We start from the raw sequence: 24,791 nt of genomic DNA on the forward strand, positions 1-24,791 counted from the left end.
TATACGGTAAAATTAATACGAGTATTGTTAAAAAACGAATGCAACAAGCTGCTGGTGCACCATGAACGAGGAGTTTACGCACGTTTCATCTGAACAACACGCATAGCGATAATAAAACACAACAAAAATCCCAAAGAAATATAAAAAAGAATGACCTTTTTTAGTTGCACTTTGTCAAATTTAAGAAAACTCATCGGCGAGTTTCTTTAAAGGGTTTTTTGCATCGCCTTTGTAATCCGGCCCTCCAAAAAGACTGAGATGCAGCAATGCCTCGGTTGTTCCTTTCAGCGACTGGCTTTCTCCCACCAACGGCTCCTCGCCTTCAGGGGCAGGAAAATGAAACAACGGTTTCTTAATAGCATTCCCAATGTAGTCGGTGTAGGTTTTCATCACACCATTCAGTTCAGATTCAGCTGGAGTAATCTCATAGTACACGTGAATGTCGTCCGTCGGGACCAACCCGGCTTTCTTGCGCAGCTTTTGAATACGGTTAACCACCTCGCGTGCCGTTCCTTCATCCAACAGTTCTTGGCTTTGGTTAACATTAAGCAGTACCAGCATCTGAAAGTGCATCTACGTAAGCAATATTCACAGAGATACACGGCAACAGCAGCAATAATCATTAAAATGTCAGAGACCAAACAAACCACAAATAGCTAAGTGTCGTCGTAATACCTCATTATCCGAAGATGCTTCGTAATTTTTAGCCGCATCGCCAGCAGCTTGTCCCCCAAACATATAGATCAATTTCAAATCCGTTCCTTCGAGGCGAGTGCCGCTGATATCAATAAAGCCTTTTTCTTGATAACCACACAGCTCCTCGTCTGACAAGTTCTGCACAACCCAGGTTGCAAGTGCATTAATCTAACACCTTTAAGGATGCAGTGTATACATATTTTTTTTCTAAAGTTACTTAATGTCCCACCTTAACGGCCTCAATCACAGCTTTGTACGTTCCCTTCAGTTTAGCTCCAAGGGTTTTGTGATCCGGCTCTGCCCGTAGCTGAACATGATATTGTTTCTTATCTGTTGTAGTAGTCAGAGTGCGAACGTTCAGTTCTTCGGTCACGTAGGACTCCAAAGCCCTCACATCTTCCAGGAACGCCGGGTCCTGATGGATGACGATAACCTCCGACAAAGGAGACTAAAACCGAAGCGAAAGCTGTTTGAAGTAAAACTTTTCGAGTAAAAATACATCACCTTCACAGCACCAAATATACGACAAATCAAAAGAAATCTAAGGCGAGCAGAAAGTAAAAACAGATTATTGTACCTTTATGGGAAGTGTACGCCGCTCTCGCGCCTGCCGACCCAGATCTACAACAGCCTGCATTCTCGAAACAGCACGCTCGATTTCCGTATGAATCACATCCTTCCTATACACAGGTATTAGCCAAGCTGGGTAAAACAAAACAAAAAATACGATTGAATAAGCTCTGCATTACTTCACTTCCGGCAGCATAAGAAAGTGTACGCTTTGATTTTCGGTGGCATTAACATCTTTTTCAGATTTCACCAGTCCTTTCAAATTCTGGTACATCAGTTCAGTAAGGAAAGGAGTAAACGGGGCCTGTAAGGAATAACTTACTGCATGGTAATGCAGTGAAACAGGCTAATTAAAATAAGCAGTTCTTACCATCATTCGCACCATCGTAAACAAAACGTCAAACAAGGTTTCCAAAGCTTTCTGTGTGTCTTGTGGTCCATCTTCTCCCTTAAGTCGTTTGCGATTGGAGCGTACGTACCAGTTTGTTAATAAATCAACAAATTTTACCAACCGAGGAACAACCGTATACAGACGATACGCTAGAAATATGACCATGTATCAGTCCGTATATTACTGTAGTAAACAACTTTTTCTGCATTCATTACCCTGCATCTCGTCCATAACATACTGAACCAGGCTCTGAGTAAATGACAATATCCAGCGGTCCATAATGTTATCTGAGAGCAGTCGTTGGCGTTCGTCAAACACAAACTTTTTCCCATTGTCCTACAAAAAGAGCTTTTAGATGAAACCTCCAAGAAAAGTGCATGGCCAAACAGATTTGCTCGATCGGTACCTTTTCATACAGCTCCTTTTGCTGCGTGAAAAACCGATAGGCATTGTACCAGGGCAAAAACACATCCTTCAAGATATCTCGTACTCCTTCCTCCTTGAAGCGTAAATTTTCCGCACGTACTACCGGCGAGTTTATGAGATACAAACTGAAAAAATAAAAACAGGTTTTTCGGAGCTATTAAGATCGTCCCTTCCAGCAATGCAGATGGTTAATGGTAACTGGTTACCGGTAAATGCCGCTCCCGCCTTTCAACAAAAGTTACTAATTACTTTTATTAGCATTTTTTTAAAAAAAACTTACCGCAAAGCATCGGCACCGTATTTGTGAACGACATCTACTGGATTTGGGTAATTCTTTTTGCTTTTGCTCATTTTCTGACCATCACTGGAAAGTGGAAATCGAACAAAAATTTAACAAAGAACGTACAACGTAGAAGCCGGTCAACTCCCAAACTCTTACGCTGCCAGGACGAGACCATTAGCAATCAGATTTTTGAAAGGTGGCTTCTCAAACAGAAGGGTCGAAAGCACCAAGAGCGTATAGAACCTGCAACAATCACCACTGCAACAAGCGGCAAAACCAGTAAAGTAAATTATCAAGTTATCCATTAGACCATTACCATCCACGAGTTTGATCCACCCCCTCCGCAATGAAATCAGCTGGAAAACTCTCCTCGAATTGCCCGCGATTTTCAAATGGATAATGCACCTGTAGAAAACACAGGTTTAATTGTAAACACAGGAATATGAATCTATACTGCATTCTAGCAATTAAGGAGATATAAGTATGTTGAAAGAAGCCACACAAGCCAATCAATGTCAATCATCGTGCTAGCTGGGGAATGCTTACCTGCGCATAAGGCATGCTGCCGCTTTCAAACCAACAGTCAAACACTTCAGAAACTCTTTTCAGCACACCACCTCCCGCACGTGACGAGGGGATTGTAATTTTATCAACCGTATCCCGATGAAGATCGTTGACTGTAACGCCGGATAACTTGGCTAGTTCCTCAATGGATCCGATACAAACAATTTCTTGTCCATCTTCGCTGATCCACAGTGGTATCGGTGTACCCCAATACCGATTTCGCGAAATGGCCCAATCACGTGCATCTCTTAACCAATTGGCGAACCGTTTTTCTTTAACAAATGCCGGAACCCAATAGGTCTGTTCGTTATTCGCCAGCAGGGCCTGAGCGTGCTCCTCAACCCGAACGAACCAGCTAGGTACGGCTTTATAGATTAGCGGCGTATCGGATCGCCAACAGAAGGGATAACTGTGCGTAGACTGACTGGCATGGACTAATCTGCCATTTTCTTTCAGCCATTTAATGATCGCTTTATCCGCGTCTTTAACATACTGTCCTTTGAAATCAGTAACTTCATCCGTGAAAGTCCCAGTGGCATCGACGGGGCACACCATAGGAGTATCCCGTGTGATGACATTATGAGCGACGCAAACACGGTAATCATCCTGAGAACAAGCATATCAGAGTAGTACTACTATCACAAAATTAATTCGAAACAACGCTGCACATACCTCTCCGAAATATGGTGCCTGGTGCACCACGCCGGTTCCGCTTTCTTCGGTCACGTAATCATCCGCAAGTACCACAAACCCTTTAACATCTTGTCGGTCCACGAAATATTTAAAAAGCGGTAGGTATTTGAGCCCTTTCAAAGTTTCACCAGTGAATTTTTCAAGAATGGTATATTCCGCGGCTTTCTTGAATAATGCAGGAATACGCGCTTCCATCATAATGTAGACCTTCTTGCTGGAGTTGTCTAAAAAGTAAGGGAAACGAATTATCTAGGACTATAACTAATATATATATGTATATATATATGACTTTAAGCAGTACTAATATGTATGACTTCTACGAGTAACAGAAGATTACCTTGAATCTTCACGTAAGTTTTGGATGGATTAACGCAAAGCGCCAGATTGCTCGGCAAAGTCCACGGAGTCGTCGTCCACGCAATAAATGCAACAGTCGGATCGTCAATCAATGGAAAACTGACAATTACTATAAGAAAAAATCTGAATCAAACTTTTCAGAATCTTTGAAAATAGGCACAATACCAAAACCAAAATAATGAATGTCAGAATCGAAATCCATATAAAAAATGAATTTTCTTGTACATGTAGTCTAATGCAGCTCGCCGCTTACCAGCTGGGTCGGTAACATCCTTGTAATTTTGTCCACTTTCGAAGTTTGACAGTGGCGTATTACATCCGGTGGAAAACGGCATCACTTTGCATCCTTGATACACCAGTCCCTTATCATACAGCTGCTTAAAAACCCACCAAACAGACTCCATAAACCAGGGATACAATGTTTTATAATCATTTCGAAAATCAATCCACCTTCCCAGACGAGTTACGATGGTCTGCAACAGAATGAACAAGTGATATAACTGAACTCCACACACTTTGTATTTATCACGTATTATGCTAAACCATGTCATCGGAGTTTTTTCTCCGCGCTGCCTCACCTCCCAGTCCGAAGCATAGCGCATAACAATTTTACGGCACTCGTTGTTGTACGCCTCAATGCCCATTTTCTCCACATCCGCGGGCCCTTTGATGCCCATTGTCTTATCGATTTCGTACTCGACGGGTAAACCGTGACAATCCCAGCCGAAACGTCGCTCCACATGGAATCCGGATTGGTGCGCAAACCGCGTCACAATGTCCTTGATGGTTCCAGCAAGGATATGCCCATAATGCGGTAAGCCTGTGGCGAACGGAGGACCATCGTAAAACGTAAACCTGAGGGAGTTGAAACAGCCTTAAACAACACCAACAGGACAGCATGCTGCATGTTCCCTCTAAATGATGCAACTAGGACCGCTGTTACGCAGTTGTTATAAGGAACTCAACTTTCACGAAAGTATCTGGCTGCAGATTCGTTTATCACCTTTTCTTCCCCTCCGATAATTTCAGCGACGTTTCAAAGGCGTTTAGTTGTTTCCACAGTTCCAAAATCTTCTCCTCTTCCTGCGGAAAACTTATATTTTCTGGTACCGATGCAGCCATTTCACCCACTGATTCGTTATTCCAGCAACACTCTTCCAAATCCCGGGAAAAGGTTGTTGAATTGAAATATAGCAGAAATTTTTAGCGACTAGAACGAGTCTGAAAAAGTGTCACTGCCAAATGACAATCTAGACGTGGACCACAAAAACGGCAGACCGTTGCTTAAATACCGGAAGCAGGAAAAAACATGAATGCAAATCAGCAACAAATGTATCGACGACCGGCAGGTGTAAGGACTGTACCGGAAGATATGGCAGGCGGCACATGCAACCGGAAGTCAAAAATCGTCAGCAGGAGTGGAAGGGTGACTACTTACTTTAACCTTCTCGCCACGCTACGCTACCACTTTCATGGGGAGCTGTCTTAGTGATGCTCGCGAAGCTAACTGCCGCCCAGATGTGGGGTGCCTGTTGATTTATGGGCAACTCAGCCAGTCAGTCGTCATAATCCCGCTTTCACCATGTGGCAAAAGCTGCTGTTTAGTGTGTACTGATCGTGAGTACTCAGAAGCCCGAAGCAGAAGTGCGTTGACTTGTTACTGGCTGGAAAGCCAAAATAGAATTTCGTTACATCACTGGTTCGTAAAAAAATTGTCAACGGAAGCTTACCATCTTATCATACATCGCAAGAAAAAGCGTAAGTCTCCAGTTGTCGATTCCAGTTGCTGGAAAATGGCAGGTGTGCTTGAAAAGCTGGCTTTTCCTAATGAAATCCCTCCTAGGTTTCCCAACCATCTTGATCTCCCCATTTCGGACAGCGCAGACATGGACGCGAGTACAATTATGTAAGCATGTCGTTTTCAAGATATTAATGCGTGCAGAAATTATAGCAAGCTTCCATTCCAGCGCCGTAGCTATCATTTTTATGCTGATTGCCATCTTCGGAACCGTAGCTTTTCTCCTCGCTTATTTGGGCGCATTTCGCGAGATTTTGATTAATGTTGGAAAGCCTCCTGTGAAGAAGTTTCGCGGATACTACAAGGCAAGTGCTTTATAACGCTAGTTTAAATCTGCCTGGGATATTCATTGTTTTTGTGCAGTTTGCGCGTGGAGATTATAAGGAAAGTGGAAGTTTGTTCGAGGAAACAAGCAAATTAGCCCCCGATCTTCGAACATTTGGCATATATTACGACGATCCCGAAAAGGTACGTTTTAAATACATGAGATAAATGCATGTTGTATTACCCGTAGAGAAAGTGTTTTTTAAACTGCGTTTTTGCGGTTGGAAGTTTCCCGGTACAGGTTTTCGTACGCGTAACATACTTTTGTTACGCAGACTTTGAGATTGATGTTACGCACATTCGTTTGCGCTTTTTTTATGATTTTGAGCCAAAGAAATTATCCCGAATTAATATCACAGTTAGAGCATACATTTTCTATTCATGATGCTTACCATTTGCATGTTTTTACGTTTTATGTACGGCATTTTGTTGCTTTGAAAATGACTAAGATTTTGTTATGCGAAAGCTTCCTGGTTTCTTCGGCAATTAAATACAGAACGCCTTGACGGTAACTTACATATCTGGTTGTTGCTGCTAAACGTTAAAGGCTCATGCGCAAACGCATGTGGTTGTAGTGCTTTTTTTGCAGACTCGCTGTCTTTGTTAATTGCGTAACTAGACATGTGACAGTGTGCAGAAAGATTAGCTAATACCAGTCATTTTTTGCAGACACCGTTTGCCAGCCGGCGTTACATAGTGGGGACGATCGTTGAAGAAGACGGAGTACCGGGTGTGGAAGATAGCGAAAAACTAAAACAGTTCGAACAGGCTTTAAAAGAGCATGGCTATAAGGAGGTCGAGATCCCCTCCGTTGAGAATGCTGCATTCGTCACATTTCCCTGGCGGACGAATTTCAGCATCTTCATTGCCGTCAACAGGGTTTATCCGGCATTCAGTAATTTCATAAAGGTGACTTGCTTGCACGAGTGTACTGTGCATGTTGACCGTTAAGCTCTGTGAATTGTATCGTTTAGATGTTTATAAGCATCATACTAGCGAGTTTCCCACAAAGGAACATAGATTTGCAAATTGTTGCAGGTTGCAGTAATTGCTGGCATACTAATGATAGTACTGTGTTGTCGAGTCAACTTGGCACCCTTGTTTACAGTGAGTCGTATCCGCTTAGCGTATAACTCACTGTACGAAAAGGTGCCAAGTTGACTCGACAACACAGTAATCTCTTTATGTTTTTTAAAAACATTTTCGGTGAATGGATAAATTTAATTACTGTACCCATTACCTTATCCCATGAAATTCAAAATATCTTTGAAGATTGCAGCTCTTATAATGTTGTAGGAGTACTACGTGCGATCTTGCTGTTTATCTTTGATGTTTAGCTGCTTACATAATGTCCAGCACGGAAAAATACCAACCGCGGGCATATTGGAAGCGAGTCGCTTGTTAGTGCTGGTCCTGCGCTGTACATGGGCATCGTTCTTCATTTTTTTGTGAATGATTAAAATTTTGAATGGAGATTTTTCGTTTCTACTAATTATAATGCAGAAGTACTTTGCCAGAAAGTTACTATGTCTTTTAACAATTCTAGCCACTTTTGGGAAACGTTTGTCAAATGTTTCGCCAATAAGCTGATATGAATTCATTCGTGAGTTTATGACGCCTCAAACTGCGTTTGCATTTTGCAGGCATTATTTAGTCAATTTTGCTTCCCTTGACCGTGTTGTTTCTCATAGGAAAAACGTTTGGATCACGGTCCATTTTTGGAGGTGTACGATCGCCCAGCTGAAGCAATTCATTTTGCCACACCTTTGGAAAAATTTGATGATTTGTATGTGCTGGACTGTCTGGAAGCGAATAACGATGAAGACTACGAAGATCTGTCTCCCGAAAGCGCCAACGAAGATGCTGAAGCCGAGGATGGAGAATCCCGAGACGTGCCCAAAGATAGTGAATAACGGCCAGACGGCTGTCAAATGATAAGTGGCATTTGAGTAAATCTCTTGATGGTCTTCAACGATTAACGCTTTTTTTGTGCTTTTTGACCGAGAATCTTATCAAGATATTCCATGTAAGACGTGTCGTGAAGCAGATTTTTTTATAAAGTGATGCTGTGTGTAGTTTATATTAGGGCGGCGCGCCAAGTGTTTCCCCATTTCGTCAGCCTGTATTTCATAAATGTCAAAGCCTCGGATGTACAGTGCGGTGTGATAAAATGGTGGGTGATTAGAATGGTTACTGTATGACCAGAATAGCTTTTTTCTGGGCTCCCGTTGTCGACTGTTGGACGATTAGGGCTTTCACACAGAGAAAACAAAGTAGCTGTAATGTAAAGCGGCACGGAAATCTTTTTATCCCAGTGACACGCGATTTGTGGAGATGTGCATTAGGATTGTATCAATCATCGCTTGATGTACGAGAAATGCATTCGCCAACGACTGTGCTGTCGACCGGCGGGACAGTGGATTTGGCGCGAATTAAAACACACGACCGACGGGATCTCGTAAAGCTTGTTCACTTAACCAAAATGTTTACAGTCTACGATGGGTTTTGTCGCGGATTCGATTGCAATAGCGGCAGTCCTGGTGTTGTTATATTTTAGGATCTACCAAAATTGACACGAAAATAATATGTCATATGTGGTTTTCCTGCTGCGATGCCCATGACGAGAATATTCTGGAAGCCTCCCTTCGTGTCCGAGGTATCGGGTTCTAATTTTTAATGGGATTGTTCGACAGCATTTTGCGCATGATTTTTATCACAGCCCCGGCTTGTACATTTGATGGAATTCGAATTTTTATTCTGGTGTATAATGATCGACGTATGCTTTTGTCAATGGGCGATATGGAGTCGATATCCGGCAACACTGCAATTTTCGGATTATTCACTAATGAAGTAAGATTGGAAGGATAGGTTCGTACTTTGCATGTATGTATCCGCAATACGATTACAACGGAAATCAGTAGGGCGTTTGTAATTTATCCGAACTTTGAAGCGTTAGCCTGGTCTATTACTTGAAATTGAAGTATGAAATAAGAATTGTGGATGACTTACAGCTATCAGGACAGAAGGTGATCTTATTTGGGCTAGAGGTTGCGATAGTGTAGATGTTGACGTCGTTATAACGCTCATAAAATGTTCCAGTATATTCTCCAGTTTTTTATTGAAATACCAAGCTGTCTAAGATTTGGATCTTATATTACTACATTTACCGCATCTTACGGCTGCTACAAAAAAAGGCGCCAGAATGACAAAGAAGGTTACGTATGTAAAGCCCTGTATATGTAACCTGCCAGTTTGAATTTGCAGGCACTTCCGGTCTCGTCTTCTACAGTTCCTGGCTTAGTTAAATTTTTAAAATCTTATGGAAATTAACTGGAAGACTAGTGCTGGTAGAAACAGGTTTATTCGTTCGTAGTCGACTAGTATCGGTACAAATGCGAACAAAAACATATGAGTTTTTGTGTTACTATTCAATGACCTGTATAGAAGGGGATTACACCGTGCAAATCCAAATCATTTACCGCGTATAACAAAGCTGTCGCCAGCGTTGTTTCGTTCCTTAACCGAAATCTTACGATAAATTCGCGCGGCTGTTGGAAGTTGTTTTATACGGTACGCTAGGCGTGTTCCAAACATCCGAAACGAATGTACTGTCTGTCTTGTCTGTACGCATACTGAATAAAATACTATTACAACTAAATACTTCAACATGACCTTCAAGTTACTGAGAAAACCTGACTTGATTTGTTTCGTTTATACAGCATAAAGCAGTTAGCACTCCAGTAAGTCAGAAAGGTCACACTGGAGTTCTATATACATGTATGTGTACAGGTGTTTGTGTAAATCGTAGACAAATCGGCCTCTACGTTGTCGCGTTTTGTGTAGAGTATGCCTGATGACCCGTATACAACGATGTTTTCTGTGCTATCAATAAAACCGGGAAGAGACCGCAACATCCCGTTGAACAGAGCGCTACACTGTACTGCATATAAGTAACATGCATCCGTGTCTTGGCATCAGTATTGATTCCCCATCGGATGCGTACATGACTGTAAAGCGCAATTATTCTGGAGCATATCTATCGTAATCTGTTTGATGGTTGATCGATACTAAACACCAAACAGGGTTTGTAAAACTGGTTTTTGATCTGCTCCGTTTGGCGCCGTATATACCATTGGGTTTTAGCATGATGGTCTTCGTAGGAGGTGTGCGTAAAAGTAAATGGAATGGGATTTCGTGTGTAAATTACAATCCATTAAATGTTTGTTTGTTCAGCGGTCATGGTAGCAACGCCGGAAGAAATCTGTCTGCCGCATTAGTTATACTTGGCACTTTGCAGTTCATGGATTAAGGTGCTAATTTTCGTAATCCTCTTGCAAATGTCTCATCTGGGATATGTCTCACTTAAAGCGCGTGTGCTTTAAATAACAATAAATGCAAAACGCAATTCAATATTTCGCAGTTTTGCAAAATTCCAAGTATAACAAAAAATACGTAATAAGCAGTGCATGCTGATTATCAAATTACATGCTATATTTTAGATTAATATTTGTCGAAAGCGATGGCTTCTCTTGGTCACGAGCGATTTGAGAAGAAAACGGACAATCAACCGATAATATCTGATTGCTTCTGGATGGCAATGTGGCGTTAGTGCTGGCAGCAAATAAAAAGATGCATATTTTGGTCATGCTTTTTAACTTGGAGGCCTTACAGTGCGAGCGGTTTAAGATTAATTCAAGTGACTCCCGAAACTCCTTTGGGATTCGAGGATGTTTGAGAAAGATGCATCAAGAGTATCTGTACGGCATCGTAGATGTCGCTTGTACAGCCATGCTTTCGATCATCCTCTTTAGCGCTCATATAAACATTCAAATTAAATTTTCCGGAGTGAGAGGATATGATTGGATGCTTTCTAGGGAATTAAAAATTCTGCATATCTACATCTCAAGCAATATATGCGAACAGCGTTATCAAACCAATGAAGGGCTTGTTTTCTTTACGATAGTGCATACAGCTGTTCAATTACAGCTGATACACAAAACTGATCTCGGTAACATGTATCTCGTTTTTTCCATACGTACTTATCAGGTTATTCCATATGCTCAGTTGGCGTTTAATCGAGTTTATTATGCAAAGCCATTGTTGACAACGCAATTTAGGCAAACGTATTTGATCTGATTGTTTATGCGTTAGAAATTCCACACGTTGGAAATACAACAATGGTCTGTTTCCTACTGAAAATATTAATAGAGAATCAGTTTGACATCTGAAACGTAATACAGTTTTGAAAATTTAAACGCTTTGGACGTTTAGTAAATCCGAATACGACTAGCATTTGGATTCTCACAACATGGAATTGTGGGAACCGATTACCTCCAGATCTATCCACATCTTCAGTGACGCTGTCAGTAGAACTGTTGCACAAATTGCGGCTTCTCGTAGTCAAAAACACGAGGCAATCAAAACTATTTTATCACTGAACAAATCTGGACACAGTTTAAATATAATTTGAGCGGGTAGCGTAGACTGTATGGATAATAAATTATTTAGGTTATTAAGGAGTGCACCATAGGCAATCATCCTCACCGTTGAGGTTTACGTGTGATTGCGCACATCCCTTTGGGAACCCGTAGCAGCATGGTAACCTATCGCTAAATTCCGTTTGATTGATTAATAACGATCGCCGCCAACCGCTTTATGAAAGAATGCAGTCATACGCAGGAATAGTAAAAGCTGATAAGTGCATGCTATTTAGATTTGAAATTCGTATAAACACCGTTAAAAAATAGGTGGGTCATTAGCCCGTAAACAAAGCCTTTAAAAATTATGCAGATAAAGTTATGCTAATTAAAATAAGTGGTGGTGCGTATTTGTTTACAGAACGTTTTCGCACGCTTTTAACGCTAACAGGCTCGATAATAACGTCGATCTATGATAAATAACTTTCACTTCGAATTCTCAATGCAAAATGTCCTCCAAGCTGAACAATAATTTTTAATAGGCTAATGCACTAGAATATGTTTGGCTCTACAATGATTTCCAGTTAGGTATTCCTGTACATGAAAACGTCATCCACGTGCACATATTATTAATTTCAAAACACAGCGGAAACGGCGAAAAATTAAATTACTTATCGTGCCATTGGAGGTAATTCAGGTAAACGCTGAACAATATTATCGCCATAATGTAATTCAATAAGACACTGGTCTTTGCAACAAAAACCAACGAAACACCGATGACTACGTCCACCAAAATGCATGTTTTATGAATTTAAAAATCCCATATGGTCACCTTTGGGTTTTGCTCTTGCGGCCTACTCATGAATATCCTAACTATCGAGAAGCACGAGTGTAGTTGCTTTTACTTCCGGTCGTGTTACGCTTTTTTGCACTAGACATTAATATCGTGGATTTATTTCATCGGAAGAGAAAATGGTAGTAAGTTCAAAAAGTCTGATTACGGTACTTGGCAGAGACTGTTAATTATTTTCTAGATCGCAATCAAACGGGATTTATGCTAATCTTGCTGTTTGATCTAAATGCAGACAATAAGGTCGAAGTAGGACAGTTCCTTATTGGATGCAAAAAAGGCTGAGGTTTCGTCTAATATTCGGCCTGAAAGCCGGGCGCTCGTTCGGGCTTCTGCCGGAAAACGGAAACGCTTGAGTTGGTGGGATTAGCATCCTTGTAGGCAACCGTAACTCGCCCCAGCGTACAATTGCGCATCCCTTTATGTATTCAACACAGTGTGCCTTTCTTGTCACGTAATTGCTCTGATTGCTCAGGCAAAATAAAAAGCAGTACACAATCATGGGGGCTGCAATGGGTAATAAGAATTACGGCAATTACTTCCTGTATCGCCGATATAAGATGCATCGTCGGCAACAGCCCCGGCCAATCCACGGAATCCCATTCTGCTCCGGTCGCGCGCGCCATGCGCGCCGTTGTGGATGGGCATAATCTGTCGTCTAAGGGCTCTTTAGTTGGCAGAGAAGTCAGGGCCTGTGGTCCAAAGATGGTTTGTTTATGACTGACATTGGTTAATGACTGTTTGATTATTCGTTTTTTCATGCTTCCGATTCCTGTTGGAATGTCTATATGGGTATAGCATTTATATGGGGGGAGAAGTATTGATTTTGCCACTGCTGGGGGAAAAAGAGTGAGTGTGCCAGCCGTTTTGTACGTCCACCGGAAGGCCAGCGGAGGCATCCTGCGATCGCAGCCGGCAAAATAACAGCCGGTAGTGTTACAAGTTCGCGATCACAACCAGCAATAATGCAGACCTTCTATACAATGCATTAGCGGCACGAAGCCGTGGCGATAGCGCGTACACACACCCCAGCGCTACACCACACACAGCATACACACACGGGTGCTGACGCTGCTCCGTTCCAGAACAGAACAGACGCTACAGCAGGGAACTGATCCATTTATCCTGTATGGTCCGTTTGACAAATGTTCTTATTTGTCCGCGCTTTCTCTGTGGTGCTATCCTGCTCCTTCAATCTAGCCGCACTTGTCAATATAGAAGCTGCATATATATTGTATGTATGTGCATAGATATGTGTGTGTTATGTGTCTTCTACTCCAGAAAGTGTAAGTGCGTTGTTCCAAGCTCGCGTTTTTGTCCGCGCGCGCGTATCCTTTAGCCGGAGATGTCAAGCGTGGAAGAAAAATATATTTCCAAGCAAAATTGACTGGCAGTTTTCCTCGGACAGAAATGTAGACGATGCCCGGTTGATAGTAGGACTGTGTCGTGTATTGTGTCCCACCCGGTTATTTATGAGACTCCATCACGTTGTGGCACTTGTGCAGCGCGACAGGGGAAAGGCACTATTCTCGCGTTTTGAAAAATGTTATGGCAATTAATAATGCCCTCTTTTCCGGTTGACATTATGTGACTTCCGTGAGGCCACGAATTCTGACCGCTTTCACATGATCCTTTGGGCGAAAATGCTTCTGCCAAACCCCGAACGTTGTGATCACGGGGCATGAATCGCATTCGTAAAAGCCACTTCGTGCCGCCGCGTAATTAATTACTATTTGGGACATCCAGACCTGGACTTCCATGCAGTATGTGCACCGGTGTTCTGTCGCATAATGCTCCAAGAACTACACTAATCGGTTTGTGTTTGCATTCGGTCACCACTGTGTGTGCGTTTATGAAGGAAGATGATGAGCGTACATAAAATGTTGGTGCATCGTCAGAGACTGTTTTATCTGTTTAACTTAAAGAATCAATTCATGTCATCTCGTTCTGCGCATTTCTGCACAAGGGGACACTCATGACCAAGTGGTAAGCGGCTAATAACACACTCATTTCGTCGATGTGCTTAGCGCAGTTACTGTCATCTTAAGCAGAAAATGCTAAAATCTTTGTATTATTCCTTTCGTCATATTCTGTCATAACTTTAACTTTCGGACTGAGTAGAGATAACACAAAATTAATGAATCAGGTAGAAAATAGTAATTAAATAGGGGAATAATGATTCCACATTATTCCAACGTATATGCGCAGTACGTACGTAAGCGCGATGGAATATGTACAGCTGATTGTGAGCGGAAAGTTTTGCGCAAAGTGAAAGGGTAGTGAACCGGTATAACAAAGGCTCCTTTTATCGATGCATCAGAAGGGTTCTCAACAAGGATTACTTCCTGAAAAGTCAATACTACCCCAATGCATTGTAATCCTTTTATTACTGCATTTTTCTTTAATGCAGGTTAAGCCTACGCGCTTTTCTATAGACATCGAGAAGTTAAAACGCACTTGCCTCATCGGTGCATATTTTCCACTTGAGCGCAGGTCCTTACGACATCCAAATAATGAAGACCTTTTAAAAACTGCACGGATCCATGAATGAAGATACGGGAATATTCACATAAACCCGTAAAGTGCCATTTGAGCAATTGCGAACTATCGACGTTAGTTTTTTCCTAATCCGTAAGAAAAAATCCCGATTTCATAAACATGCATGCAAGAGCCAGGAGTGATTGAAAAACACGTCAATGAGTGTCTCCTTCTCTTGACATAATTACAGCAAGGACATTAATGTACGGATGCCGGTAATTTTTTGTGTAAGAAAAAACAGGAGAATGTGGCAGCCGTGTGGATTATTTTTGAAGAGTTTTGCGCTATATAATTGTGTTGGATTAATAACCACTCACACTTGTGCCCACCTGCACATACAAAAAACGCCAGCTGGTCAGCTTTGCCGATGGCAGCACCATTACTTAAAATGACGCACATAATTGGTTCTTTTGTATGCTTTTTAAAAAATATCTAGTGTAAAGACAACGTGTTGGATGTGTTGGATTAGCACACGTGTCATGGCTTTGGAAGCGCATCCCGATCTGTGTATCAGGCCAAAAATGGTTTGTTTCCGTTTTGCCGTGATATTTTGATCCACGGTCATGATGAGTATTACTGCACGGTGTCTGTGTATATATAAACACCAATCAACATCCCGAACCTCTTGACCCATTGTGCAATGCTACGTACTATACGGTTGGAATATGCATGTGGATGTCGCATGTGGAGATGTTACTGGATACGTGACCGGTGACATGGTAGCGTTAATGATGCTGCTCCCACCTAGTATCATGCACAATTATGCAGAGCCAACCGCACTGCTGTTTCCATTACTATTCCCGCGTACCGCACGTAAATTTGTGCAATTAGTTGCGAATTTAGTGTGCGCATTCAGTGTCCGCTACGACGAAAGAACTTTTTGGTTTTCGTCTTTCTGGAATTTGGTTGGCTAATATGTTTGTAAACTAGGAGAAAATTAATATGAATCGCAAAGTTTGTTCGTTCTTTCACCAATCGAAGTGCACACTGCGGCATTGCATAATTAAAAATCGAACTTTCATAGGATCACCAGCGGGTTTTGTGAATAACTACATTACAGGTATCGATTCTTATGTACATATCCTACGCTTCTACACCCAGCGCTTCTTTTAACGTAATGGTCACAAGGTACGGCGCTGATAAACAAGTCGCTCGCTTTTCATTTACCGTTAGTCAATGTAGGTGACGGCTAACATCCTTCCTGTGTGCTTTTGCACTGTTTCTTTACTGTACTTGGATTACATTTCTCTTTGCTTAAGAACTGCAAATCCAAGAATGTTTCCGTATTGTGACCATAAAAAATTGTGCTCGTACAAAACAGCGTCACTGGAGCGACACTGGCTGAAACCGGTCAAGTACAGTCAAGTTAAGAAAAGAAATCATTAAATGCTTCACTAGGCGGACTCCTAATTCTCTTTTGAACAAAAAGGAAGTTTATTAACGATGATCTTGTGTGGTAATGGTGGAGAATTACGCTGGCAATGAAGGAAAACGCAATCGATCAATAAGTGAGTGTAAACTGGCTTAAAGCAGATTTGTATGTATGGAAGAAGATCTGAGGTCTTTTAGCTTAGCCGTATTTTGCGGGACTATATAAACCGTAATGCAGTCGCTATAACACTGCACTGACCGCTTATAGCTACCTCAGCGAAGTGATCGAGAAACAAATATCTTCGGACCATGCTATCTGTATATGGAGCACTTTGACAACATACAAGGACATATTGTTTCTTACATTAACAATACTCATATCATTATCCAAGAAGCTTAATATTTGTACATAAAATGCAAAGCTCCGAGTATATTGAGTACATCTATTTGATCTACAAAAAAAATCACAAACTGATGCTTATCCAGACTCTTCCAGAACGATTTGTTAGCCCTCGAAGACTGAGTATATCGAGGTAAAACATTTCTTGAACAGTGGTCCATAACGTGGTAACGTGGTGCATTAAAATAACCTATACGTCTACTTTGCATTTGTAAAACGCCGCATTATCATTTATCAACAAAACTTCTAAGAAAGCCTTGGCAATCGTGTTATTGATTTTGTAGTCAATAATTAATTTTGGATAGCAGTGCTTTTTGTTGTTGCTCTTTCGTCCCTGATTGTCGCAAATGTATTATTTACATGAAACTGAAATATGGATATGTATATATTTACGAGTAATTTACGGGAATACGGGTGCCTCACATTTACTGTGGGTGCTAACATACTTACTGTCCAAGTTATAAATAGGGATCGGTAATTAGTGTTCGTCGGAGCCAGTGCCTTTTTAAAATATGACATAAGATATGCCAAAACTTCACCGATGCTGCCAGGGCTGTACGAGTAATTAGAACTGACTCTTGATGACAAGTTGTCCTTCTAATTGCTAAAAGGTTGAACATGCCTTTTTAACTGTTGCACAAATTTGTGGAAGATTGAGCATTGTGTGTACTGCAGTTAATTAAATTGTGTTATTAAAAAACTATATAATTATTTTTGTACGCATGATTTATCTACAGTTATCTTGTGTTATTATTGCGGGCACACACAATTAATTGGCGCTGAATTAAATTGTTATCGACACTGGGCTTACTAGTTACTTACTAAATTTATACAGAAAAGCTATAATATAGCACATCCGGTTATCCTTCTTTTTCATTTATTGATGCGGTAAAGCTTATAGGCTCGTAAAACACGAAACCAATGTATATGTATACTATGTTACAGATTACGCCTTTTAATCCAGAAAAGATAATGCTATGAGCAAACTGTTTCGGTCTGTTAAGAGACAATTGGAATTGCGAAATTTGCTTTAGCACTTATAAATGGTTTACATTTAGGATGTTGTGGGTTTGTATTTCCCAGTGGCATATCTTCCAGATTGCTGCTGCCAGCATAAGAAATTCCTATTGGACTAGATGACAAATTGCTGACTAAGGAAACTTTTTGCCTGGAGGAACTCGTGTTAAATCGAATTTTAATTATGATTACGCCTAAACATCCACTACTTTCCGATTCACCACTGTCATCTTTCCAAATGTTTACTATTTGTCTACGGACTTACCCAACTGTCTTAAGGCTGTAGTGGTGGATGACCTAGCCGATTGCATGGTAGTACAGCATTCCGTTTAAATCGTTCCAGAGCAAACTACATTACATATGAATGAAGTAAAACTAACTGGAAACGAATACAGAATACAATGTCATGCAATCTTGATGCATTGTTCTTTTAAACTGCTGACCTTTGTAGAACAATGAACTAGCAACAAATAGGGAGCCACCTTATTTTTAATATTTGTTTCTTCTTAAAAAAACATAATTATGTATTTATTTATGCTCCTAATGAGCAAATTCAAATTTTTTAACAATTTATGCATGCTTAAAGACGCAGATGTCCGTTAAACATACACAAGTGTATTTAGCATCGTCATGTTACTAGGTCCACGTGAGCATATTGACCTTAACATCACTTGGAGAAACACAATATTCCCGCATGTTTTTTTCCCCGACAGAATGGCGAAATTCTAACATTTCTGCAATACGTATATATTAAATGGTTCTCTTCGATTACCCATCACCATTTATCGATTTGTCTCAATTGCTGGAGTTTATATATTGAAGTGAGCCATTTTTAAGCGTGTTTAGCGGCGTATCAACACCTAATTTTTTAAAATATTGTTATCACAACTTACATAAAGTTGCATGCCGAAGTTTATTTGTAATGATACAGTACAGGCGTATGTTATGATACCGGCTTATGAAATGCCGCCATGCTGTTCATTAATCCACGTTGTCAATGTAAATTATACGTGCATGTAATGCCAATGCGCGTGGCCACTTCGCAAAGAAAAGAAACCACAAGTCATTATGTACTGCTCGCAGTAACTGGGTTTCTTGGAGCAAGATAAATTAATTCTCAAGAAAAACACACTCCTGTATAAAAAGTAATTAACGAACGGAAATCCGTTGTGCGACTTCTTTCGTTGCACCGGTTATCCGGTTACCAGGAATGGATTGCTGTGAGTCTGTTATTCACAAGCCTCCTGAGCCACTGTCAAAAGTTCCTTCACCCATCATTTACTGAAAGCGAAATAAAATGCAGGCAGAAACGTTTTAACTAATTAATTTAGGACTTTTTATTCTTCCAAATCCGACAGGCACGTTAGTGAATGCTCACATATCGCAAATTGATATGTTCTGCGGTTCGCTCGCGCTTTGTTATTAGTTATTGTACTACCCAAAAACAGACATCCACCTATTTCGTTAATTGTATATATCTGCGCAAATCAAGCCGGCAACCTTTCCCTTAACTTGCATGCAAATTGATTATAATTATTTAGTTATCGTAAACTTCCTTGCAGCACTGCGATGACCACATGTGCAGATATAATATTACGCGATCGATGGGCATCAAGCTGTCTAAAACGAGTAAAAGATGTATAAGTTGCGCGGTCCAGGCATCGGCAGTGCGGGTAATTAAATCAAACTTGTAAACTTGCAGGTCTTGCGTGTTATCAGGTTGTACAGATTGTCCCATAAACCGGTTGATCGCACTCTAACGCGAAGTTGTTTGTTAATTCAGCTGGCAGAATCTGGGAGTCTATGCCTATGGAGCACCAATTAAGTTTCATCCCTTACTGCACCGGATATAATTGTATAACTACAGCAGCATGAGAGCGGCCCGGCAAACGCGGGGATCTACTTTGTTATTATGGAACACCCTGTCAAATCCAAGAAAATGTACTGCCAGCGCATTACTCTTTGTGTCCATTCTACTGCATCACACTCGACTGGTTTTTGCCGAGCTCATTGCCGATATGCCGGGACAAATCATCTTAGGAGGAATTTTTCCTTTACATGAAAAAATCGACTATTCATGTGGTCCAATTCGCTTTGATCGCGGTATCCAGAGAGCGGAGGCCATGTTATTTGCTCTGGATAAAGTTAACAACGACTCCACGATACTACCGGGAATCACGCTAGGTGTGCAGCGCACTATACTATCAGGATATGGTTACTTTAGCCGTAAACTATTAAAGTATATGAATGAGCGGCACATACAAATAGGCAGTAGTTGTTGTACGTTGATGCGAAGGTGTTCTACAGATACTCGTGGAATAAATATACTCGTATCTTGGTTTTCTCTTTTTTAAAAAACAGCAATCTAACACCGTAGTACAGCGAACCTGGTTAACAAAATTGACCGTAAAGCTATACATAAGTTATACAATTTTTAGCGACGTACGAGAAATAAATTTACCATAAGAAAAACTCCTTTCTACACAACCCTAGAGAGGTATATGGAATTCCTAAAAGCATGATTCTGATTTTTGTAACTGGTATTACTCAAGAGCAGCACGGAAATAGTCACGAGATTCGTGGCTAAATAAAATTTTCCCGCATTGTTTAATAAAAGGAAAAGATTCAAGATTGCTTATCAGTCTATAGCGTTTGCTAAGCCTGAATATATAGAAACTATTCAAACCACGTTTTGAAAACCAAAATAATTGGGCTTCTTTCTATACACCGAACATTTGGTTGCAACATCTTTAGCGGAATGTAATGCAACGTTGGTAACACAAAACTAGTAAAGTTGGCTGATCGCATCCTGCAGTCATGCGCGATGCAAATTTTCTGGCACGCTATTTCGTGAAGAGCCGTTTACGTTTTAAAGAAATACAGCGACATCCATTTTTGCGAACAATCTGTCCAAATATGGTAAGCAGATTAATATAAAGTGGTTAGCGTTTGTTGCCTGAATTGGTCAATCAGTAATTTTATGGATTGACTCGTGATATTCCGGGTCAGATCATATTCAGCCATGGCATTCACATGCAAACGTTGCCAGAGATAACATTGATTTGCATTTCAGGAGCCAAGTTAGTCGACAGTTGTTCCCTGGAAGCCTATGCCTTGAATCAATCCTTGACCTTTATCCGGGGTTCATTGAATTCTCAAGATACCTCCGATTTTATTTGTATGGATGGTACGAATCCCCGACCAAAGTCCAATCCGGTGCCTTTAGTGGGTGTGGTGGGAGAGAGCTACAGTTCCGTAACAATTCAAGTGGCCAATTTATTGCGGCTGTTTGCTATGCCGCAAATATCTCCGGCTGCCACCAGTGATACTCTCAGCGATAAACAGCGCTATGAATATTTTGCCCGAACAGGTACCCGCTTTTCAAAACCAAACAGGTCAATAAAAAACGGCCAACTTTAACATAGCGGCAGTACACTTTTGCGCTTGGTTTACTGTTAATTAGCATAGAAACTAATATTGTGAAAACGCCGCATTCATCGTTAGGCAAACATGGGTGTTGAGCGGCTTGACGGGCGCATTCAGAGCAGGCGCGCCCGCCGGATCGCAGTGTAAATAATTACGAAATAACGAAGTGCGAGACGCTTTTGTTGCTGTTTGCAGTGCCTCCCGACAAATATCAGGCCAAAGCGTTAGTGGATATAATTACCATGTTTAACTGGACATACGTCAGCTATGTGGCATCGGAAGACGAATACGGTCAAAAAGGCATCGAAATGTTTATGAAGGAAGCGCGCGCCCGCAACATCTGCATCGCCGCCGCCGAGAAGATCCCGTTCAGTCCGAACATGGAGTTGTTCGATGAGATCATCAAGAATCTGCGGGCCAAGAAGAAAGCCCGCGTCGTGGTGGTGTTCGTTAAACAGGAGCACGCGCAGGGCTTAATGCTGGCGGCCAAGCGGGCTAATTTACACAACGACGGCTTCATCTGGTTGGGCACCGATCAGTGGGGTATCCAACGCAATGTCGTGGCCGGCAGTGAACAAGCGGCCACCGGCGCCATCACCATTGAACTGCAGTCTAAGCGGTCGGTGGAATTTGACGATTATCTGGTTAGTCTGTATCCGGGTAATCCAAAAATCATCCGCAATCCCTGGTTCCTGGAGTTCTGGGAGACGAACTTTGGGTGTAAAGTGAAACCGACCATAATCTCCTCGTTGTGGTTTAACGATCCCCAGCTGTCGCCCTACGTCATGACGGAGGATCGCTACTATAAATGGCGTAATCGCAGCTGGGATTACTGCGCGGAGGATATGCGCTTAAATAAGAACTACGCTCAAGACTCCAAAGTGCCCTTCGTTATCGACGCCGTCCTGGCCTTTGCTAAGGCGCTGCACGCTCTGCTGGAGGACAACTGCTTAGCCGGCGACATCTTCGATGCGACCTGCTCGAAAAAATTACGCGTTCCACCCATTATTGACGGGCGGCGTTTGTATCAATACATCCTCAACGTGTCCTTTACAGGTAAAGCGTGCATAAGCGGTCTTTCGCGGGAAATGTAAGAGCGGCACTTAGAAGTGTCTTACGCCTGTATTGGCTATCGAGAATTAACTGAATTGGCAATTGATCGGCAATCTATTCATGATGCTGCACGTTCAGATCATCGACATCTCCCAACAAAACTCACTACAAATGTTTGTTCGCGAAACTTAGCAAGAGTGATTTTTTTCGAGCTGGAAAAAATAAGCAGTTATCAATAAACAATTGCGTCTCTGTTTTCGTCTTATATCTGCGTTGAACTTTTAGACAAAACTGGACACAAAGTGGAGTTCGATCAGAATGGAGACGGACTTGGTCAGTACTCAGTAGTAAAGAATTTGCTTAAGCTCCTTCCTAAAATTCTTAATACGAACCATACATTCTTTTTAGGCCGTTACGATCTGTACAACTTCCAGAAAACCGAAAACGGAACTTTCCGTTATTTTCACATTGGTGAATGGGTAGAAACCAAGCTGATAATCCAGAAGAATCTTCAGTGGCCGCGCATGGCGATCGACAAGGACGGTCCGGACGCCGGGCGGCCGGTCTTCGACACCAACGGTCTGCCGCTGTCGCGCTGCAGTGATCCCTGCAAGAAGGGCTACGTCAAAGTGGTCCAGGACGACAAGTGCTGCTGGGTGTGTATTGCGTGTAAACCCTACGAGTACGTGGTCAGCGAGGCGGTGTGCCGGGACTGCGGACTGTTCCGCTGGCCGACGTATGACCTCACCGACTGCTTCGATCTGCCGCTGCAGCACATGGAGTGGCACCAGCTCTGGGCCATTGTGCCCATGGTGGTGGCCTGCCTGGGCGGCGTACTGACCGGCTTTGTCATTGTGGTCTTCATCAAGCACAACGATACGCCGCTGGTACGGGCGTCCGGGCGTGAACTGAGCTATTTGATTCTGGGCGGCATCATGATGTGCTATTGTCTGACATTTTTTCTGATTGCCTATCCATCACCCATAATCTGTGCCTTTCAACGTTTTGGGGTCGGATTCGGCTTTTCCATTATGTATAGTGCTTTATTGACTAAGACCAACCGTATATCGAGGATATTCGAAAGTGCCAGCAAGTCGGCTAAACGTCCAGGATTCATTTCGCCCAAATCACAGCTAATCATCACATCAATCCTTATATCGGTGCAAGTCATTGCTAATATAATTTGGCTAATAATCGATCCGGCCAACGTTGACAAGAGCCACCCCGAAGGGAGACGGTAGGGAGTACTGCATACACAACTACAAATATCCCTAGTATTGGAAAGCGATTAATTTTTGTTAAGAAAGTCCTTCGTGTACTCATCCATAATCTCATTTTGCAGGGATGAAGTTGTCCTTAAATGTAAAACGGACGACTCATCATTTCTAATATCTTTGGCCTACAACATGCTGCTCATCGTGACCTGCACAATCTACGCCGTGAAAACTAGAAAAATTCCCGAAAATTTTAATGAATCCAAGTTTATTGGCTTCACAATGTATACGACGTGCATTATCTGGTTAGCATTTGTGCCTATATACTTTGGGACTCAAGGAAATTTCAAAGTAGGTCGTGGCGGTTTCCGGAAATGATTAAGCGCAGTTTTATGAGTACAGTAATTCGCCTTTTCTTTATATAGCGAAGCAGGAGATTTCGTGAGATAAAACAGCTTGATTCGGCATTTATTCTGTAAAAATTAGCGTTGTCTGCGAAATATTATAGATGTACTACAACATTAAACAGTTAGCTTTCAAAAAAGGCTGTTGTTCCTCTTTCATGGCAGATAGATTTAACGTACGGATTCAGTAGATTATATTTCACGATCGAATACATTTGATTACATATTAAACTTAACATATCAAATTTATCAGTTATACATTGCGTTTGTGCGGCTTTGTAGGTTCAGATTACAACATTGTCAATATCAATAAGCCTCAGTGCCTCAACATGCTTGCTCTGTCTTTTTTCGCCTAAGATTTATATTATTGTCTTCCATCCGGAGAAGAATGTCAGGAAGCTGACTATGAACACTACGACAACATATAAAAAAGCCAATAGTTCCGTTACAACATCCGCCAACAATCATGGTATGTACATGTTCGCATATCAATATTCATATGCGCTGTCGAATTGTGAGAGAGTGTGTTTCATATGTGTTCACTTTAAAGATTGACTGTATTGCAGCTCCCGGCATAACCGATAACCCGAGAGTAACCAACAACATTCCAGCTGCTGTTAACATTACACAAAGGCTGACAGAAACCAGTGAGCCGGACAGCATCACTTCTTTGTAATAAGCAATTTATTCTACTGTAAATTAAATCCCTGATTTAAGTTGTGCATGATACTCAAGTTTGGTGAATAAAAATTCACTTGTGATGAATTTGAAATAATACTGATGTGCCATAATATATATCACTAAGAAATAACAATGCAAATGATAAAACTGATCTGGTTTTTGTTTGTTTTTTTGGACTTTGGCAAAGGTACGCAATATGTATTGTGAGGATGTTTGGACGATGCATCACAGCATGCACTGCATTTGTTTGATAAAGACAAACAGCAAGCAAACAATATGGCGAATAAAAATGCGAAGTGAACATCGAACAAGCGAACA

At 41.6% G+C, this 24,791-nt stretch overlaps 3 protein-coding genes across 4 annotated transcripts; 2 read left to right on the forward strand and 1 right to left on the reverse strand.

Annotated features, from left to right (window-relative positions):
* Positions 1-59: 59 nt before the first annotated feature.
* On the reverse strand, positions 60-5,347 carry LOC129599193 (isoleucine--tRNA ligase, cytoplasmic-like). Its single transcript, XM_055497351.1, has 17 exons — positions 4,984-5,347; positions 4,559-4,835; positions 4,234-4,453; positions 3,961-4,089; positions 3,603-3,847; positions 2,913-3,536; positions 2,683-2,771; positions 2,523-2,609; positions 2,364-2,447; positions 2,064-2,208; positions 1,873-1,993; positions 1,637-1,806; positions 1,446-1,570; positions 1,274-1,376; positions 926-1,144; positions 676-834; positions 60-561 (listed from the first exon to the last, which is right to left on the reverse strand). The coding sequence occupies exons 1-17, from the start codon at positions 5,100-5,102 to the stop codon at positions 181-183; spliced, it is 3,297 nt and encodes a 1,098-aa protein (XP_055353326.1). The 5' UTR covers positions 5,103-5,347; the 3' UTR covers positions 60-180.
* A 232-nt stretch (positions 5,348-5,579) lies between these two features.
* LOC129599196 (testis-expressed protein 264 homolog) lies at positions 5,580-8,289 on the forward strand. Its single transcript, XM_055497353.1, has 6 exons — positions 5,580-5,738; positions 5,824-5,886; positions 5,948-6,083; positions 6,142-6,246; positions 6,772-7,011; positions 7,794-8,289. Exons 2-6 carry the CDS (start codon positions 5,867-5,869, stop codon positions 8,013-8,015), a joined length of 723 nt encoding a protein of 240 aa, XP_055353328.1. The 5' UTR covers positions 5,580-5,738; positions 5,824-5,866; the 3' UTR covers positions 8,016-8,289.
* A 312-nt stretch (positions 8,290-8,601) lies between these two features.
* On the forward strand, positions 8,602-24,749 carry LOC129599197 (metabotropic glutamate receptor-like). Of its 2 annotated transcripts, none has more exons than XM_055497355.1 (9): positions 8,602-8,952; positions 19,479-19,879; positions 20,769-21,065; positions 21,317-22,177; positions 22,460-22,507; positions 22,583-23,411; positions 23,517-23,739; positions 24,075-24,261; positions 24,359-24,749. In XM_055497355.1, exons 2-9 carry the CDS (start codon positions 19,567-19,569, stop codon positions 24,466-24,468), a joined length of 2,868 nt encoding a protein of 955 aa, XP_055353330.1. In that variant the 5' UTR covers positions 8,602-8,952; positions 19,479-19,566; the 3' UTR covers positions 24,469-24,749. The 2 variants fall into 2 exon arrangements, with proteins under 2 accessions (XP_055353330.1, XP_055353329.1); XM_055497354.1 differs by lacking the exon at positions 8,602-8,952 and adding an exon at positions 13,482-14,355.
* The last annotated feature ends 42 nt before the right edge of the window (positions 24,750-24,791 follow it).

This window comes from Paramacrobiotus metropolitanus, unplaced genomic scaffold, assembly GCF_019649055.1.
Source record: "Paramacrobiotus metropolitanus isolate TYO unplaced genomic scaffold, Prichtersi_v1.0 Parri_scaffold0000140, whole genome shotgun sequence".
Classification (NCBI taxonomy): Eukaryota; Metazoa; Tardigrada; class Eutardigrada; order Parachela; family Macrobiotidae; genus Paramacrobiotus; species Paramacrobiotus metropolitanus.